This window comes from Protopterus annectens, chromosome 9.part0 (assembly GCF_019279795.1).
Source record: "Protopterus annectens isolate FY-2018-M chromosome 9.part0, PAN1.0, whole genome shotgun sequence".
NCBI classification, from domain to species: domain Eukaryota; kingdom Metazoa; phylum Chordata; order Ceratodontiformes; family Protopteridae; genus Protopterus; species Protopterus annectens.
Window position 1 is genome coordinate 1714183800 of NC_056743.1, and position 21136 is coordinate 1714204935.

Consider the following 21136-nt stretch of genomic DNA (forward strand, 5'->3'; position numbering starts at 1 on the left):
CATGCTGTTTTTATCTCCTCCCAATAAATCATCACATTCTAGATCACAGAAAATCCGCTCTTTTGCCCACTTATTCTGCCGCTATCATCCATCTTTCTTCCACTACATGTGCAATAATAATAATAATAATAACAACAACAACATTAAGAAATCACATTAAACTGCCACTAAAGCTAATGTGTAAGGGGTATCTTACCTTATCACCTTGCATATGAATGCAGTATCTTGTATTCTGACATTAAATGTTTTGTGAATAAACCAACAATGAGCCTGTCTTTTTACTTTTTATCCCTGTATCTTTTTGAATTTTCAATAATTTATGATTAAAGTACAGTTGTGTAATGTGCTTACTACAACAGTAGACCTTTATGTTTAGATAACTATCACACTGCATCACAAAAACTCGATGACATACCTTCTGTATTCCTATAATGTGGGTGGATATTTCTAGCTGTCTTTTCTCCTTGTGAGGACATTGCAAATGTCACTCCCTTGAAGGTGCAGATGCAAGTGGTGTGAAACTTTCATATAAGTATGTATTGTTTATTGTGTTCTTTGGTTCTTCAAAGTATGGTACCTTATATGGAAGTGTGCTTGTGGCAGGTAAGAACCAATATTCATATTAATGTTAGTGTCAGGATACTGTAAACTGATAAATATTTGCAACATTATGAAGTCATAACGGAAACTACACAAACACTTTCCAGTGGGCAGAGGAAAGTGTTATTAAAGTAGCATCTCCTTGAAAATAGAATAGTTTGGTAAATAAAGTTACCATAACAGCATGTGTTGGAATAGATCACTACTGCAATACCATATAGCTATATGGGATTTATCCTCCCAATAATCAAATGTCTAATCAGTATACAAAAGCTTATTTCCATCATACACTATATGTCTGAGGAAGCTTTAGGGCATGCTGGTATAAAAGCAGACATAAGAATGCCAAAATTCAGAGATTTATTTGCCTCTTTTTATATAGGAGGTATGTTTCAACTCAAAGCAACCTGGCCAGGCTGCAGAAATTGAACTGTTTATATGTTCTAGGAGAAAAGAAGAACAGAAGGTAAAGGGGACTCCACCATGGTCAAAATGCTGGAAGAATAAAGGACAAAAAGGACTGTCACAAGTGGGGTCCCACATGGCTTTGTTCTAGGGCTGCTCTTACTAAATAACTATTTATCAGAAATCAAAGCAAACATCAAAGTCCTATCATTGACCATGTTTGCTGAAGACAGGAGCAGCCACTGAATCCTCCAAGGACTCAGTAATCCTACAAAAGGGTTTGCCCCAAGCAAATAACTGCTGTCAGAGTTATGAACTAAAACTAAATGCCAAAAAGTATTGTGTCCTTTGGAAAACCAGCTATCCATGGGAATTACCATATTGACAATATGCACCTATGAGTAGACTCAGTAGTCAGGGATTTGAGCACTTGCATTGACAGTGACCTAGCTTTTGACCAACATGTCTCTGCAGTTGTGAGGAAATCCTTCTACATTGTGCAGTTCATAAATAAAGGACTAGCATCTAGGCTCAGAGAGATCACTGTCACACTTTGCTCAGTTCTCGTTAGGCACATCATAGAGTACCGTGCCTCCTTTGGTACGTAACTGTTCAGGCATTTGCAACAGCTGGGGCATCCAGAGAGGTTCATAAGTAGCTATCGGCCCTGGGGCCTATACAAGCCCAGCCAAAATGGTACTCTGGCTTTTGCCACCTAAGAAAATAATTTTCCTGTGCCACTGTTGAGCAGAGCCACAGAGGTGATCCCCGGGGTGAATTTCCTATTTCCCATCCAATCAAGTTTTTCTTGAAAAGTGCTAATGAGGAGCTTTGTTTGATATAGATAGGTAGTTTATTCCAGAGTATGGGAAGTCTGTGGGACAGGAATCTATCCCTCCGGCATGTTCTGTTTATTGTGGTGACAAAGTTTAGGTCCCTAGAGTGTGTAGCTCAGAGGGATTGGGATTTCTTTAAGTGGAGCATGTCCAACAGCTCTGTGTTCCTTACAAAAAAATACTAAGTCACGTGACCTGTATGGACCACCTCAAAGCCCTGTCATTATAATCAGTCTCCTATAGACCACTAAAAGGTGACCTATGCCTGGCTTATAAGGCATCCACAGACAGAGCACTAATGGGTCTACTGCACATCCACCAGTCAAATGGTATTAGAAATAGTTCAAATAATACATGGCTGGATGATAACACCAACTTTATTCCAGACTATAAAAACAGTGATAAAAACAGCAATACCCAAGAGCTTTGGTCCAAAAACCATGGACTTTATCAGAGTTAATGCTGAAACAATTGTAAGGCAGTTCAAATATCAATTGAAGTACAAAACAACCAATCAAGAACACCTCCACAGGAACGAGAACACTTTGGATGCAGATTTAAAGGAACACACACCCTACGAATTGAGTGAATAAAAACATTACCGCACTGCCAACATAAAAACCACAATTATCTTAAAAATTATCAAGATATGAATATAAACAATCACTACATGCAAATGCAATAAAATTACAGAACATTTGCTCTTGTCTTCAAGACACTCATAACAGAAACATTATCATTCAACCCAGGGAAGCCGTGGCATTCAGTCATAACTCTAATAATAATTCTTTGCATTCTAATAACGTGCCTATGCATGTATGTGTGTGCTGTGTGTGTGTGTGTGTGTGTGTGTGTGTGTGTGTGTGTGTGTGTGTGTGTGTGTGTGTGTGTGTGTGTGTGTCTTGTGTCACTAATGACAGAGGGACAATATTGTACTTAAAGAGTAAAATATTGTTCCTCTGTCATTATTAGAATACTTTTTATGAAAATTGGCTTAGCAAGAGAGAACCACAGAGCAACAGAGAGAGAAAGCCAATTTCAATAAAAAACATTCTAAAAATGCATATGTGTATCCAACAGCTTCTTAACAATGAAAAAAGATGGGACACTCCAATTACTGGCACTCACAGGGACAACAGCGGCTTTGGGACAATAGGTAAGTAAGAAAAACAAAAGTTATGTACTCACCATAATGATGCATCTGTGTCATCTCTTTCTGTCTTTCCTCAACTGATGGCTCTCTGAGTCATAATCAAATTTGACTTCAGCCAGTTTTCAGATGTAGAATCTATAGCTCAGTCTCCTACCTTTACCCATAATCTCCTCCAAACTCCAACATCACTTCAAATTGAGTTTGCCCAAAATGCACTGACAAATCAATCCAAAAAAGTCCATAAATTAGATCACCTAGATAAAAGGCAGACAAAGCAGAAAAAAATGTTGAGATAAGGTAATCTGCACTGGAGCTTCAACAGTGTGAAAAACCTGTGTTATATACACCTACAGGTCATACCAGAACCATATAGGGAAGTCTTCCGTGAAGTAGAAATAAGAATGCAGGGAGAAAAGTTGACAAAAGACAGAAAGAGACAACATAGATGCATCATTAAGATGAGTACATAATTTCTGTATCTCATGTTTTTTTTTCCAACTGTTCCTCAACCGATGGGATAGAGTTCCCAGATACTTGATTCCCAGGGCAGTTTTCACAGAATACTCTAAGGATGTCTGAATTGAAAGCTGCCCTATTTCTGGAAAAAATATCCAGTCTGTAATGAGTGATAAAAGTATGGGCATTAAACCATAGATCGCAAACATCATCATTTGAAGTCCTTGACAAGAAAGCAGAAGTGGATACAGATCTTGTTGACTGCATTTTAGGAAGTTTCAGTAATGTCAAACCTTTGTCCTTGCAGACTTGAGAAATACAACTAGTCAACCAACTTGCTAAGGTAACCTTTGATGCAGCCTAACCCAATTTTGCTTTAGAAAATGATACAAACAATTGGTCTGACTTCCTGAAAGGTTTAGTTCTGAGAAGGTCGCACAGCAATTGTCTAAGTCTGATAAATGAAGCACACATTCCCCCCTTGTTGGTGAAATAAAGACTGGTAAATTAATGGTTTGACTGAGTGCTGACTCTGACACTACCCTAGGTAAAAAAAGAGGGACTGGAGCGTAAAGAAACTATCTTTGTGGAAAATGAAATATGGAGATTGGATACTCTTCTGGTTGATGTAATAGCTACCAGGAAAATAGTCTTGCATGTCAAAAACTTTAAATCCACGTTGGCTGCAGGTTCAAATGGAGATTGAGTTAACACCTACAGCAACACAGTAAGATCCCAAGCAGTGGTGGGATCTTTGGTAGGTGACCTGAGAAGGTAAGTACATTTCAGGAAGGCTTTACACAATTTAAGAGAGTCCAGAGAGGAGTGATTCTTACTAATGCGGAAACTCGATATTGCAAGCTAGCTGTACTTTAATTATGGAGTAACTAGCTCCATCATGAAATACTGAAATGAGGAAGTCTAACACAGCTGCCAGAGGGGCTGACAAAATATCTAAATGTTTCTTAGAGGCCCAAACAGAAAACCTTTTTCATTTACTTCTATAGATTTTTCTTGTTGAAGCCTTCTTAGAAGATGTGGGAAAATGTAGTACTTGGGAGGAAAGCCTTGACTGCCTAGCCATCACTGAAAATGGAGAAACAATGTGGTCAATTTGAAGGCTTGAATATCTGGATGAGGCATTTTGGACGGATGTGACAAAAAGTCTGCATAAGGCTCCAGTACCCAAAGATGTTGTGACAAATGAGGCCAGAAGAAGGGGAACCACACTTGCTTAGACCAAAAATGGGCAATGAGGATAATGTTACTCTTTCATTATGATGCTTTTTGTAGGAATTTTGGAATTAATAATGTTGGTGGATATGCATAAAGAAGACGGGGCCAACTGTGACTCGAGGCATCTCTTGGTGTCTCCCAGTCAGGAGGGATAAGGGCAAAAAACCTGCTGAATTTGCAAATGATGAGAGAGGCAAAAAGATCATAGCATGGTTGGCCCCTTCATGAAAAATATGTTTCTCCACTGTTGGGTTGAGAGATCACTCGTGCGATAACAGGATAGACCTGATCAACCTGTCCGCTAGTATGCTGGGTCTCCCTGGAATGTGCACTGCTATTAGAAACCATCTGGAAGAGATTGCTCATTGCCACACTCGCATTGCTTCTCACCACAAGGAGTAGGAGTGTGTTCCCCCTTGTTTGTTGTTGTTATAGACCACAGACATACTGTCTATCTGTACAGAAAAAATCTCGAGTAAGTTCCAAACACATGCTGGTCTGGTGAGACCTTTTGGAAAGATCTTTTTGTCAGCAGCTTTTTGATTTCTAGTGCTGCTTCTTTTCTTCTGGAAGGTGGAATGTTGGGAGGATTCCTTGTTGTTGGGGGTGGATAAAGAAAGGGAATATAATAGCGTGTGGTAATGATCATCTGCACCAAGACAGCTTTGGTAATGGATGACCAGGCCTCAGGATGCAGAGATAAGCCCAACCCCCCACTGCCTCCAGAGTGCAGCAGATGGGCAACCATTCAGGTGTGCTGCTAAGGCTTTTCAGTGAAAAGACCTCTAAAGCCTTGATTCTGTGGACATCCTTTGCCAGGAGGGTGACGTCTGTCATTAGAATACCCCCCTCTGCCTCTGGAGGATCTAGCTCCAGACAAATCTTGGGAAACCCCTTGGGACTTATGCAACCACATTTTCTTACCCCTTTTCTGCTTTTTAGACAAAGTCTTCGGGGGGAGGGGGCTGAAAACCATATACCTAACTCAGAATCACTTTTCTCATCTTTCTCTCTCCTGGAAAGCATGTCTTTGATCTCTCACACAGGGTGGATCAATCAATGGGAACATTGATGAAAGACGTCTTAAAAGGTTTTGCAAAACCACACCCACATGCAGGCATGCCTCTGAACCATAATGCCTGTGCCTGTAGCTCTAAAGACACCCTCCACTGCACTGGAAATCAATTGGATGGAGTTGTTCTAAAGGGACTGTAGGGTGGCCAGCTACAAATTCATGTTTTTTCTGTCTTCTGCAGACACAGACCTAGAGATGGGCTCAGAAATTTCTTTTGTCAAGTCCCTCTGAAACCCTGTCATATGTGCCAGGTAATTCAGTGACCTGAAAGCAAAGGTCGCTGATACATAAACATGCTTCCCATAGCTGTCCTAAACTCTCTGTTAGGAGATCAGCTCTCCTATGCAAGCTCCTTTTTAGTGTCTGCCACTACTACCATGGCATCCACTGCCAGGCCTTTGCTCCAATGAACTTAGTCTTTATGGGTGACTAAGTACGCATTGTGCTTCTTGGGGATCGCTTCTGCCATACCCATTCCTTACAGGACTGTCAGAATATGTAATTTTACAGCCACAAGATACACATTTTTTACAACCATAAAATGGTTTATCAGCCATGATGGAAAAAACAACCACAAACACACAACAACAGATGAACTTTCAAAATTTCACTAACAAATTAAAATATCAGCAATGGTAACTGAGGAAATATTCAGCCAAAGGTGAGAGCAGGCAGACAATTACCAACAATGGAAAGAAGAACTAATAGGTAACCAATAAGGGAAGGGAAGCCAGCATGGTTTTTTTGAAAAGAAGCTGACTTGACACTCTCTTTTCCCGTGTGTGGTTTTGGTTCAAAGTTTTCCTTTTGGGTACCAGTTCGAGTTTGTTGGATTAACCAATAAGGGAGCGAAAAGGTGCTGACAATGCCAAAGGCTTCACAGAAGGGGAAAAAAAAGAAAACTTAGTTATTTATCTTTTTTGTTCTTTTTTGATATTGGGAAGGGGAGGAAGCAAACGAAATAAGTCTTCACCAATGATAGCCAAAAAAGGGCAGAAGAAAGCTATAAACAACAGCAAATAAAGGTTACACTTATCTGAGAACATGAGTCAAGAGCAGCAAACAAGGTCAGATATGATGTTGGGGTTTGGAGGGGATGATAGATAAGGGGAAGAGCCTGAGCTATGAATCCTAAGTCTGAAAAGTGGCTGAAGTCAGATCTGAGTATGGATCAAAGAACTATCAGGAGAGGAATGGCTGGAAAGACAGCATCAGATGCCAGTTGTTATGATTTACTGTTATAATAATCCTTCTTGAAGCTCAATTAGGAACAGCACATTATAAAGCTAGTTCACAAATGACAACATCCTGATGTTAGTACTTCAGTGGAACTGTGGCCTAAAGGGTAGCAAGATGCCACAATATAAGTAAGATACAGAATACAATATAAAAATAAAACATGTTCTAAACAGAAAATATATGCTAAAGACTTATACGTAAAAGCAACTCCAAGTGGTCAAGCATCATTAGTAATGTGCACTTACAGATAAGAAAGAAAGAAAAAAGGAAACAATAAGATTGGATAATTAATGCCTTCACTGAGATAAACATCTATCCACCAGGCTCTATTCTGAGGTGGCAAACATGTACCTGCAGATGCTTCTTTGGCTCTGAGCAACTGTAAAGTTCCTCTGCCATCAAATGTTAGTTCCTCTGGAAGTAACTGTCATCATCTATTTATTCACCCAAAATTTCTACAACTATCAAGTCCCTTCCCCCAATGCCTGCTACCCTCAATTATTCCTGGTTTGTGTCTGGTGAGTTAACACCCCACATCACTTCATAAGGGGGGGTATTCTATCATAAAGAAACAGATTTCTCTGCAGGTCTTCTACAAGATCTGAGGTACAAGTCACAAATATCTATTTGAGGATTTTTTTTTTTTTTTTTTTTGCTTTTTCTGGCCTAACCTCACCAGGCATGGCCTGACAAGCACGATTCAGAAATGTGAAGGCTTGCTATGCCTTCTCACTGTTTGCTTGCACAGTCTCACAAAAGTGTGATGAAAGCTACCATGTAAACATGTCTTGGCAGAGAGACAAACACGTGTTCGTGCTCCATCCTTTTCATGCGGCACATCTCTCCCTCTAGCAGATAACAGTACTGCAGTAGGCTGGATCACCTTTCTCCCAGGAAAGATGGATGGCTGGGTGATCCAGCACTGATAACTCATTCCCACCCTCACTGACCACTTCAATTCCTGTGTCACTAGTCAATCCTGGATCAACTTGGTTGCAGTCAGGGCATTACCACTTTCTACCACATAGTCAGGAACTCCACTATTTAGAAACAGAGTTCTTGAAAATAGTTATCAAGAAAATTATCATTTACATTTTGCTCTACATGGCATACTTTGCATTCAATAGTTTGACCAACTTACACAGGGCATTTATTTGGACACTGGCTGTACTGTTCCCATGTTTATTTTGAGCCACACATGTATAGTTTCCGTTATTAGTCTCGCTGGCATTTCTGATACAAATTGTAGTGTTATCTTCGGAAATGACCACATTATTTGATGCTGTGTACAACCAGTGGTAGGTGGCAGGTGGGCTACTGTCAGCACTGCACTGCATAGTAATGGTGTCTCCTGTTCTTATTTTTTCAGGCTTTTTTTTAATAGTTGGTGTACTTGGGGAATCTAAAATGAAAAAGAAGACATTTTTACAGCTTATAACATGATACAAAACAATTCATAACTCACATACTCCTACAACTGTACAAAATTACTTCTTTACAGAATCCCAAAATTCAAGAAACGCTTAAATACCACAGTGAATCAATTTCGACTTATACAATAATGTATGGAAATCTATCCCTTTGTGAAGCAGTCCTAAACAAAAGGAAACCAATTTGCTTAAACCCACAATGCAAAAGCAGTGGTTATACATTTTTGGAAAGTACAACAGAAGTTCACCGTAAAACACACCATGGATGATTTACATCAATCTGTGTATTTTTAAAGGGCACAACTGGAATGGAAATCAGTATAGTCTTCACTAAAGAAAACACTGAAGTTCTCAGTTTCAGCATTCTTTGTCTGCACCTGTCTCATCAAAAAAAGATAAAAAATGTTCTTTCAAAGCCAGTTTCAGGACTTAGACTTACCAAGGCATAACTCTGCCAGTAGTTTAAAGACATGAACAGCAGGATGCTCTTGTGATGATCAAAAATTTATATAAAAAACAGCACTTCCTCCATTTTACCCACTGTTAAACTTCATAGCAGAGTGATATGTACTGTGTGTGACACAACAGCAGATGACATCTCGGCTAATTGTTTCTAAAACATTAATGACCAAGGTGTAACCAAATCTGAAGCCTTAACAAAGGCCTCTATGAACCTGCAATGAGAAATTTACATAAAGTGTGTACATATTTTATTGCACCTTCACAAAAATGTCACTGTCTGTATTCAAATCTTTGTTTCATATAACTCTGCAGTGAATCAAAAATCCCCATAGCTGAGTGGTAAGGCACTGTCCTGTAGAAAACATGCATGCTCACACAGGCCCACACACACACACACACACACACACACACACACACACACGCACGCGCACACTCACACACGTGCACACTCACACACGCGCACACATACACACACACTCACACACGCGCACACATATACACACACACACACACACACACACACACACACACACACACACACACACACACACACACACACACACACACTCTCTCTCTCTTACTTAACATTCTATTTGTTACATATATTTTAAGTACTTATGAAAAGGTGGCCGCATTGGTGCAGCGGTTAGCACTGCCATCTCACAGCAAGAGGTTCTCTGGTTCAATTCTCAGCTGGGGTGCCTTCTATGCTGAGTCTGCATATCCTCCCTGTAGTCATGTGGGTTTTCTCCAGGTGCTCTGGTTTCCTCCCAAAGAAATACTGAAGGTGGACTGGACACTCTAAATTGGCCCTAGGTGTGAGCGTCTGCATGTGTGTGCCTTCTGTGGAAGGATGGGTACTCGGCTGGCAACTTGACATTGTAAAACTCTACTGCCAATCATTCTGCGGACCGTTGCTCCACTGTGGCGATCCCTAACGGGAAAAGCTGAAAGGAGAAGAAGATTTTAAATATTTATGAAAGCTTCCGAGTATACTTCTCATTAGTTCCAAATTTTCAGGGATACCCCTAATATTGGCTCAAAATTGTGCTGTATCCCTCATAAAGCTAGTGATCTGGGGATAAAATGTGGTGGATTACACATAATAAATACTGACAATAATAGACTTCTTTTACGTCAGAAACTGCGTGTTAATTCACATTACTTTATTCTGTCAGCTTTTCCCAATAATAATAGTATTAATATTTTTAAAAGTGTGCCTGATTATTTCTTGATTTGTCACTGATTCTGGAGGTAAGAGGTTGAAAGTTATGCTTCCAGGGAGAACAGTGAAAAAAGCCTCTTTTTGTTGCATTATTTTGCAAGGCCTGTGCATGAACCTTCAACAAATGTTTATAAATGCAGGGTTGTTTCATCATAAATAGTGATATGGAGTGGAAACAAAAGCTAATGAACAGCTGAGGAAAGACTGGAAGCAAAATAGACAGTGAAATTATCTCAGAAGACGAGTGAAGATGCACTATTTCATTTGCATTGTTCTTTACTATTCACTACTAGATGACTGAGTCTAAGACTCTGAGCCCTGACACTTTACTGAGTGTGCTGCACCCTCAGTTCATGTTGAAGACAAATTGGGAGGGGGGGTTCCAGGTAATCCATCCACATAATCCACAGTCAGAGAACAAAGAAGGTAGGAAACCTATTAGCTCCTGTATGGCTCTTATGTAAAGAAATGGGCCACCATGAAGAGAAAAATTCACACCACTCTAAAAGTATGTTGTAGAAAAGATGAAAACAGATTTTAGATGCACCTTATAACTCCAAGCATTATGGGGGTAGTAAATTACAAGTGGAGGGCACAGATGACTACAGTCTTGTAATGGCTTCTCTGCTATATTTGAGCATTTCACATGCTTCACTACAGTGCTTCTATTTACATGGCATGATATGTGAAATCCTGACGCCTGTAACAAAGCACCACTTACTGACAGTGTACGGTCACCTGAGGCAGGCCGATTAAAGTATTTGCTATATAGCAAAGTTATCAACTGTACTAATACAGTTTTAAGGTATGGATTATGATGTTATACACTGATGAGTGTTGGGGTTAAGTAAAAGGCTAAAGACAGAGGGAATAAACACAGCAGTGGTAAACATTTGGCAGAATAACCTCTATTGTAATTATATAATAGTAACAATTAGGCAGTATTCTTTGCCATTTGCAAACTAAGTAACATACATGTAAGTTATGTTGCAGACTTTACAAAACCATTTTGATACATAGAGCCCCATGACTGCCTTTCATTGTCAGGGTGTGCTTTAGGCAGTGAGATTTTTATTTTTATTTTATTTTACATTTATTGACCTTGATAGTCCGAATGACTTCATGTCCATTTTCAGCGGAGGCCCGGGGAGAAAAGCTCCAAGGTAAGCAGATACAATAAAAACAATGAACACATGTTACAAACATGGTATACTCCCTGGTAAAAGTCAGAGGTAAATTCAACAGTAAGCTGATTAATAGATTTTACACATTCTTGATGAGAGTTAGCCAAACTGGTTGCAGTGGAAAATCCAGTTTAGTGCCAGATGTTGTTTGAGTCTAGTTTTAAAATGACCAGGGGAGGAGAGCAAAGTAATATCAGCTGGAAGCGAGATCCAGGCACTGCCTACAGAGTTTGCAAAGGGGGAATCCCCAGCTGCACTGTTAATTTTGATTGTCTGAATTAGTAGTCTGTTAAGGATCGAAGCAGTCGCGGATTGTTATAGGGGGTGATAAGATTTTTAAGTGCAGGAGTATTATCTGGATAATAAAGGATTATATAGGCCATAATCAGTAGGTTATATTTGATTAGACTGGGTAGTTCAAGCCACCCAAGCTGGTTAAGATTGATGCAGTGGTGTGTCCTAAAGGGACTACTTCATTTGCCCTAACTTCCAATTGACTGACCCCAAATGACTGAAATTTCATTTGACTGACACTTCATTTGACTTGACAGTTCATTTGACTGACAATTGGTACTGGCAGTCTCTAGAGCACTGTAAGGCAAGTAAATGGAATATGTCCTCTTCCCCACTGTAGTGCGACCATGGAGTTATATATAGTTGGGGGATGGGGGATGTCTGCTTTTGGTTTAATATTGTTTAGTAAAACCAAAGTAAGTGGGGGGCTTCACCCCCCACACCTCCATTGTGGTGGGCTGTGCCCCCCCAACTATATATACTAACTCCACGGTCGCACTACAGTGGGGAAGAGGACATATTCCATTTACTTGCCTTACAGAGCTCTAGAGACCGCCAGTACTGTCAGTCAAATGAAGTGTCAGTCAAATGAAATTTCAGTCATTTGGTCTCAGTCAAATGGGCGTCAGTCAACTGGAAGTTAGGGCAAATGAAGTAGACCCGTCCTAAAAGGCAGGCAAGTGGCAAACCTGGCAATGTGATTATAGCAGGTTGAAAGTTTGTTAAGTACAGTCTTGTTTAGATTAGAGAGTAGAGGGGATGCATACAGAAGTGCTGAAAGTAGGTGAGAGCGACCTATGGCAATTTTGGCTGGAGAAGTTAGGATGGCTTTTATTCTGTAAATTGACCTTAGTTTTTTATTGATGGTTTTGATCGAGTGGTTTACATGTAGGTTGAATTTTAGGTTATTGTCAATAATGACAACTAATAGTTTTGTAGAGGGGTCAGGGGAGATTATTGTGCTATTGTTTGCATTTATGGTAAAGGTAAAAGCAGCAGACCTTTGTGTTGCTGAGAATAACAACATTTTAGTTCTTTTGGGATTTAGTATCAAATGACGTTCAGAGAGCAAGTTTTCTATAGTATTAAAGGTGGACTGGGTAGCAGACCATAAGTCTGTAGGAGATACGGCTGAGCAGATCAGGGTAGAGTTGTCAGCATATTGGATACAGCTGACATTTGGGATGACAGTATACAGGTTGTTAATGAAGACGGAAAACAGTAGGGGTCCTAGTATGGAGCCTTGTGGTACTCCAAGGGTGTTTGATAGTAGGTTAGAGAGCTTGTTCTGCCAAAGAATAGCCTGCTGCCTCCCATTGAGGTAGGATTTAAACCACTGAAGGGCTTTAGAATCTAGACAGAAAGTTTGCAGGGTGTGCATTAAAAGTTGGTCGTCAACCATGTCAAATGCCTTGGAAAGATCCAAGAAGAGGGCTGAGGATATGTGATTACTGTTACAGTTATGTTTAAGCTAGTAGGGCTGAAGTAGTGCTGTGGTGTTGACCAAAGCCGTGTTGGGTATCTGCCATGAGGTGATTCTGGATTAGGTGGTGCATGAGTTGTTTGTGTATACATTTTTCAATAATCTTTGCAAGTGGAAAGAGTATAGCTATTGGTCTATAACTGGAGAATTCAGTGGAGGAGCCTCCTTTATGTAGTGGGATTACGTAGGATGTTTTCCAAACGGTGGGAATTGTAGCTTCTGCTACGGTACGATTAATTACTGTTGATACTGGGTAGGCAATAGCATCAGCTGATTTTTGAAGGTACTCGGCGGGGAGTTGATCAGCACAGTGTGTGGTGGGTTTTAATGTTTTGATCAAGGTACAGAAAAGTGATGTGGACACTGGTTGGAAGCTGAATGAGAGTAGGTTCGTAGGGATGATACTTTTAGGGCCAGGGGAGCTAGGAGGTAATTGGCTAGCTAGGGATTGAATTGTCTTAGTAAAGAAATGGTTAAAACTATCTGAAACAACCTCGGCGGTTTATCAATGGTAGCAGTGGGGATAGGGGTAGAAGTTTTTCAAGGATGAAGTAGACTATTCAGTCCTGCCCAAAATTTTGAGGATTGCTTTGGTTTGTTGTCTGTAAATTACAATAGTATTGTTTTTTTGTCTTGTAAAATGGATTTTTTTTGTTTCGTTCCTGGCTTGCTTGTATTTAACATGATCTTGGGGGGTCTTTAGTAGGGTGCCACAAAGCCCAAAATGTGTTTCTACTGGTAATTTTGAGTCTAGACTCTTTAGAAAGCCATGGTGCAGTTTTTGCTTCTGTTCTCTTTGAATGTGCAGGTGCATACAAATCAAGGATTTCAAGAAATTTGTTGTTGAAATATGCAACTGCCTCCTCTAAGGGGAGGGGTTTTGGAATAGACCAGTTACAGGAGTTAAGTTCCTGTTGGAATTTGGCAGGGTCAAAGTCTTTTTCTGTTTCTAACTTTTTTGAGTAAGGGTTGTTTGGGATTAATGGCTTTTTGCTTAATTATATAAGTGAGAAGGTGGTCACTTAGGTCATTGGGGAGGGTACCAGCGGTGTACAGTTGGGGGTTACTATTTATGAGTACCCAGTCGAGTATGCTTTCTTTTTGGTGGGTTTACCTAGCCCGGTATGGGTGGTTAAGATTTGTGTAAATGCATGCAGGTTAATATGTGTAGATGGGGATTCTGAAGAAAAGGTGCCCCAGTCTATGTTAAAATCTCCAAGTAGTAGGGTTTCTTGGGGGTAATGACATGATAGCCAGTGTAGGGTATATCTTCAAGTGTGGCTATACTGTTACCCGGGGGAATATATATGCAGATGATATTAATGCATTTACTTTTGGTAAATTGTAATCTAGTGGCAAGAATTTTGGAGTTATTAATCTGAGGTGGTTGTGTAACATCTATGGTCACATTCAACTCAGATTTGTAGAGTACAGCTACCCCACCCACCTTCCTGGAAACATGATCCAGCCTGTGTATGTTATACCCAGGTCGTAATGCTTCATTGTCAATAGTGTTAGGTTTTAACCAGGTTTCAAACAGAGAATCTCAGGGGAGTGGACAGCCAAGAGTGCATGCAGTTCATGTACCTTGTTATTAATGCTTCTTATATTAAGATGACAGGCCAGAAGAGATTTGGACTGCCAGATGCAAATGTGGAATTCTATGGGAGAGGCCAATATAAATTACCTTCTCACTGCACTGTCCAGATACAGTGTTTGCACAGTTTAATATTCAAAGACAATGAAGTATGCAAGTGGGCCAGTGCTGGGATCTTATCACATTTGGTGTACACCACATTCTTGTGGGACATCCCCATGCCTTTAAGTGGTGGAATACTGTTCCAGAGAAAAGAGCAACTTCAACCTGTACACACAGCCAATGAAGGTAAGTAGTGTGTGTGTGTGTGTGTGTGTGTGTGTGTGTGTGTGTGTGTGTGTGTGTGCATACATGCATGTGTCCTGGGAAGGGGAAGGTTAGTGTATTTGTGTGTTCCTCTTGGTATCAGTGCTACAGTGTATATGGTAGGGTCCCACTGCACAGTTTTTCCAGCTGCACAGTGAACAGGTTCACAGTCTTGTAAATTCCCAGGTAATGAGATTGTATCCTTTAGGGAATCTAGATGACTGCGAATCACTTCTTACCCCTGCAGCAGAAATAAGTTCATCTGTACACAGCAATCAGTGCTGCAGAGCTATTTACTTTGAATCCTGGCCTAGTGTGTTGTGGACATTCACTGGAATTAAAAACAGAAACGGAAAATTAAAACAAAATGCTTTATAGTGTTTTCCAATGTTAAGTGTACTGAAGAAACAGTTTCACAAGCAAGTACAGTAAATCCCCTTGGAGTAGCTCAAGTAAGATGTAGCCATTCAGCAGCAACACCAAGTATTGTAGAGTTTGTGCTCTTTTTTTCTAAAAGTAGTTTAGAGCGAAAAGAAAAAAACATGGTGATTGATTTTTCTTCTGTGCTAAGTGACAGAAAAAATGTATGTAGTGAGAAGTGGTTTCTAGCAGAAATGCAGGAAATAGAGGTATTGGACTATTTTTTTTTAAAAGTCACCTTTATGGGGTCTCTATGTAGCAGTCAATTCACTACATTCAAAGCTTTCTTTATTATTCTGTCTTCTACCCACTTAGTATGGAAAAGAACATAAAGATCAGTCACTTCCTCACTAAGTGAGACACATTTCTTATTATCCTGACTATAATAATTTGTTGTCCTTTTGTGAGAAATACCTGTCTGTGTTAAAACCACTTATGTCAAATATATTTTCAAGGAACAGCATTCTAAATAGCATGAAACATGACTAATCAGTCCCTCTGGAATTGATATTTAACTGTAACCTCCAAACAGGCTTTGTGCCTTATGAATGCAGAACAGCAACAGTCATCTCTCTGCACAAAGGTAGGCCCTCTACAGACCCTGGAAACTACAGACCCATAAGTCTCACTAGTCTCATATGCAAAGCCATGGAAACAGTTATGGAAATGATCAGTAATGACATAGGAAACCCCCAGACATTCGACCCAACCCAATTTGTTTTTGTCAAGGGCAGGTCATGCCTACTCAACCTGGTGGACTTCTTTGAGAAGGTCACCAAAGCAATCGATGAGGGCAAAATGGTTCACACTGCCTACCTTGACCTGCCCAAGGGCACTTGACACAATACACCGCTCATACACTATTGACACACTCAAGAGGTTAGGTACAAACCCTTACGTCACCCGCTCGATAGCCAACTGGCTCACAGACAGGAAGTTAGAACTGGGGAGTCCACCTTTACAAAGAGGCCAGTCACAAGTGAAGTCCCTCAGGGATCCGTCCTGGGACCACTCCTTTTATGACATTTACCTCTCTAAACCTGAAGGTCAATATCAGTGGTCTCAGGCTGACTAAATTTGCAGACCATTGCAAATTAGGAGCGGTCGTTGAATCTCACACTGACACAAATGTTCTCCAGGAGGGGCTGACACAGACAAACTACTGGTGTCATAGCCGTGGACTAAAACTAAATGCCTAAAAATGCATAATAATATCCTTCTGGAAGTCATCCACCCTGGTAACTATCATAGTGACAACACACCCCTAAGAGTTGACCCAGTAGTCAGGGACATGGGGACACACATAGACAGTAATCTACCCTTTGGCCATCATGTGTCTACTGTAGTGAGGAAATCATTCTATGCTGCACAACTTAAAAACAAAGGTATGGCATTTAGGTCCAATAAAGTCATTGTTCCATGGTATTCGGCATTCATCTGAGCTACTATTGAGTACAATGCCCCCTTTGGTATGTACCTAACCAGGCATATCAAACAACTGGAACATCCAAGGAGGTTCCACACTAAAAGAATACAGGGCATAAGTAACATGTCCTGTGCAGACGATATCAAGACCCTATCCCTGTATTCTGTCTCCTACAGGCTGTTGAGGGGAGATCTATGCTTGGCATACAAAGCATTGTCAGACCCCACTCTGTTGTTCCTCTTGCATATCCACAAAACAAACAGCACCAAGATTACCCATTCTAAAGACCTAAATCTTGCCTGTGATAGGGTGTATCCCAGAGACTACCCAGTCTCTGGAACAGGCTCTCCGTCCAGGTGAAGCAAAGTTCTTCCCTAACCCAATTCAAGTATAATTTGGACAACTGGATGGAGAATAAGAAATTCATTCCTGTTTTGGTACATATGTCTCTAATGAACACAGGCAGCCTGCAATGGTTCATCTCCCAGGTCTGCTTGTAAATGTTTCCCCTCCCAAGCCCCTTCTTACACTTATCAAGGGTATCAGAACGTTGTCAGCAATTTGGGATGCATGACTAGGCTTAAAAAGGCCCTTGTGGTTGTTAGCCTATTAAACACCTACAAATCTAAGAATTACTATTTTTAGTTACATATAATTTTAAGCATAGCCTAGTGTTCTGGAAAGGTCTTAGAATTCTACATTGATCCATCTATCTTGTTTAACCTTGGATCTGAGCAGATGTAACAAAATGGACATAGTTAGAGTTAAGCTGTGAATTTATTATTTATTAAATTTGTTTAACTACATGATAATTACATTATCTGGAAACTCTGGGCTTGTCTGCAACACTGTGTAGAAACTCTCTTGCCCATTATGTCGGTGTTCCTGCAATCTCTAAGTGTATGTGTACTGATGTTTGCTAAAGAAGGGCTAACTGCCATTTAAGGGATAAGCTCAACTGCACAGCTGTCATTGGTGGTTTTAGAAATGAAGTGTAGCAGATGGCCACAAAAATCACCTGTATTAAAGCTACAAAAGTGAACGGACCAACAAAGTAATCTATACAGTGGAATTTAAATACAAATCTATTTTAAAAAAGATTTTTCATGCACTTCATGGTTAAGGTCAGCACAGATTCTGTGTCATATAAGTTATAAATTCCCTAAAAGCAAAATCCTGTGTGTGTGTGTGTGGGGGGGGGCACACTTGGCAAAAGCTGTAAAACAAATGAACACTTCCATTAGACATACAGGACAAAAGTACATCCATGCCTGCTTCCATGTTTTGTCTGATTTGGAAAATAAATAGAAAGGTTCAGAGATACCAGTCTATTTTACTGAGAAGAACCAGATTTTTTGACAAAGAGGCTGGGACAGAGGCAAAGAAAATAAACGATAATGGACTCCTAAAAGAAAACATGTACAATGGTAGAGAAAAAACATGATTGTCCACCTCAGTAATGCATCAAATGTGTTGTTTTGATAGATGTTTTTGTACATGGTTTCTCTGGGCACTGGCACCTTGTCAAATGTTGCTACTTTTCCAGTGATGTATACAGAATTTCCAAATGTCTAAAAGTAGAAGGAAAGGAATCTTGAGTCACAGCCCAAGAAAAGAGATTATGTATGGCTATAAGGGCCTTTTAATTTAAAACACAAAAGGTAGAGTAAGATACGGGCCAAGAGTTATAGATCTCGGTGCCAGTTCATCTCAAGAAAAGGGAAATCTAATAGGACAGTTAACTTGCTTTTCTCTTATAAGAACCTATAAGAGGCAAGGAAGAACTCTGAAACTGAAAGCAGTTATTCTGATACTATAGATATGGCACAACGGCCAAGAAAATGTCAACATCATCAATGACAGGACTCGCCAAGACAATGAAATGAAATGAGATTGTGATCTCTCAAAAGGTGACAGTTTTACCTCTGAGAAGTAATCTTTCAGACCTAACAGTGCTGTCTTTTGCAAAGGAAATTCCTTATTATGCTTATTTCTTTTTCTGATCATGAAGCCTTTCTTCCTATTCCACATTATATGCATTACAAGTTAGATGCATCATCTAAGAAGGCTGGACTGAATGCAATCCCTATAATTACGCATCAAGTAAATATCAGCTCTGTATCCTTAAGCTGCATTGTATTACTATACACCTGATATGCATTTCTGAGAACAGATACTTTGGTAAAAAAATGAATTAGAAATAAGTACAACACATATATTTCACAATGTAAGAAAAGACTAGAAGAGACAGTTGGGTAAGAAAACTTACCATAACATTAGATGTTCTAATAAAACAATTTTGCAGTAGCCTAAACTATTGGGGTTATATCCTGAAAGGACATGACCAACCACTAAGCTTTTCAAAGTTTAAGGGCACCTTCCACATGCTTTAACTGCCAAGACAGAGCTCCATATAAAAAGCAATCATGTAGCCAAAAGCTTCAGAACTTTCTTGCCCCAAGAAAGGAGGCTACAGCCCTGGAAGGAAAAATGCCAGTAAATAACGACTCGGTATAAACCAATGTGACTATATACACAGGGCTATGGACCTGCAGTGTCAATGGTGCAATAGGTAGCTCACTTACCATTGGTGCAGAAGGCTCTGGGTTCTATTCTCACACCAAAGAGAGGGATTGTGGGCATTGTAGTGCAGCATAAAGGGGATACTGCATTCCTGAGTGTGTTGCCCTTTTGATGGGACGTTAAACTGAGGCCCCATCTGCCTGGGATGGTGATAACTCAGGTGGATATGAAAGATTCCACTGTAGCTATCGAAAAGAGTAGGGAAAGTTCTCTGATGTCATGGCCAAATCTCCCTAGTAGTATAACTAACTCTGGTCTCCCCTAAAAAGAGGCTACTAACCTAGTGGGACTAACCCTGTCAACAAAGGCCAAATAAATAAAATGTATACAGCTATACCCTGGCAGTACAGAAAAAAAAACAAGTGGAAGATGAAGGAGATGGCTGCGACAACAGTAATCTATTAAAGCATCGACTGTTAGGGTAAGTTTACTTACAACTGCACTATGCTCAGAATTGGATCACTGTTGCAGTAGCACAAGCTATTAGGATACATTTTTAGCTCAGGAAAAACATAGGGATGAGGAAAAGTTTCTGAATCCAGGAGACAATGGAGAATGATCCTGAGCAAGCCTAGTCAGACTTGCAGTAGGAATCAAGTTTGCAGGAGCAATAGGTCTCATAAAGAAGAAGTTACAGTCATATTTAGATATGCTAGTGATACATGTAACAACATACGAATTACAGGAAGAGGCAATTTTGGGCACATGACAAGTGGAAAAGGTGCCTGCAAAAAATCAGAGAATGAAAATCAATGGGTAAAAAGGTCACACAGACATACCCTTTGGTTTGGATGTTAGGTAGGATATTTTGCAGGCACTTTAATGTTTATGGGCATCAGCTGTTTTTAAAAAAAAAACTGTGCTTCTAAAGTAACGACAAACAATCCACTTACGCTCTGCTGATGAGGTCAATTGTTTGTTGTTGTTTGTCTTTTGGCTTTTCCCGGTAAAAGGTCGCCACAGCGGAACTCCGGTCCGCTAATGATTGGCAGTAGATTTTTACGAAATGATGAGGTGCCAGCTCGACGCCCAACCTTCAACGAAGGCACGCCTATTTACGCACGCAAGTTTAGAGAACTTGGCATAGCTCCTCGTGGTCCCCTGCAGAGTTCCTAAGCCAGCAGAGAGCAGAAAAAGCAACTTTCTTGATTATAAGTATTTTTTAAACTTTTTACTTTGCATTTTTCGATCTTTTGAGCTTTTTGACTACTGTTTGTGCCTATATTACTGTTTTATTACCTTATTTTCCTGTTTTTTTTGTGCTTAAATTGTTGATTGCACTTGTTGGCTAAAGTTTTGCTTAAAAGTAACAAACAGGCTAATACACTCAAGTGTACCAGCCTTTGATAGCAATTTAGTCGAAAAACAAAGCATTTACTGCATTTTTCTGTCTGTTTGCAAAAAAACTATAAAAAACAAAAAATACTTCTCCTTTCCTAAACTTTCCTAGCTAGTTGTTCCAGTGATCAGATTTTGCTGATCCCTGGGCTTTGTATTTGGTTTCTGTGTTCCTCCATTTTCTTGTGTGGCCAGAGGTAGTTTCTTTACTCACCAGTGGGAGTGGGGAGTACTGAGCTGCTTGTTTGTCCTCAGAGGAGTGGTTAGAAACAGCAACTAGTAATTTGTTGGCCATTTTGGGTCATTTCCTGTTTTTTCCAGCCCCTGCTATAAAGCACGCTTTGGCGGGCTTTTCTGGCATTAGAGAACTTGGCATAGCTCCTTGTGG

General features: G+C 40.1%; 1 protein-coding gene across 1 annotated transcript in view; it reads right to left on the reverse strand.

Annotated features, from left to right (window-relative positions):
* LOC122812230 (intercellular adhesion molecule 5-like) overlaps positions 1-21136 on the reverse strand; it is a 423548-nt gene that overhangs the window by 93632 nt on the left and 308780 nt on the right. Inside the window, exon 7 of the mRNA XM_044084585.1 lies at positions 8142-8402. Coding sequence (XP_043940520.1) covers positions 8142-8402 — 261 coding nt within the window. The remainder of the gene's footprint in view (positions 1-8141; positions 8403-21136) is intronic.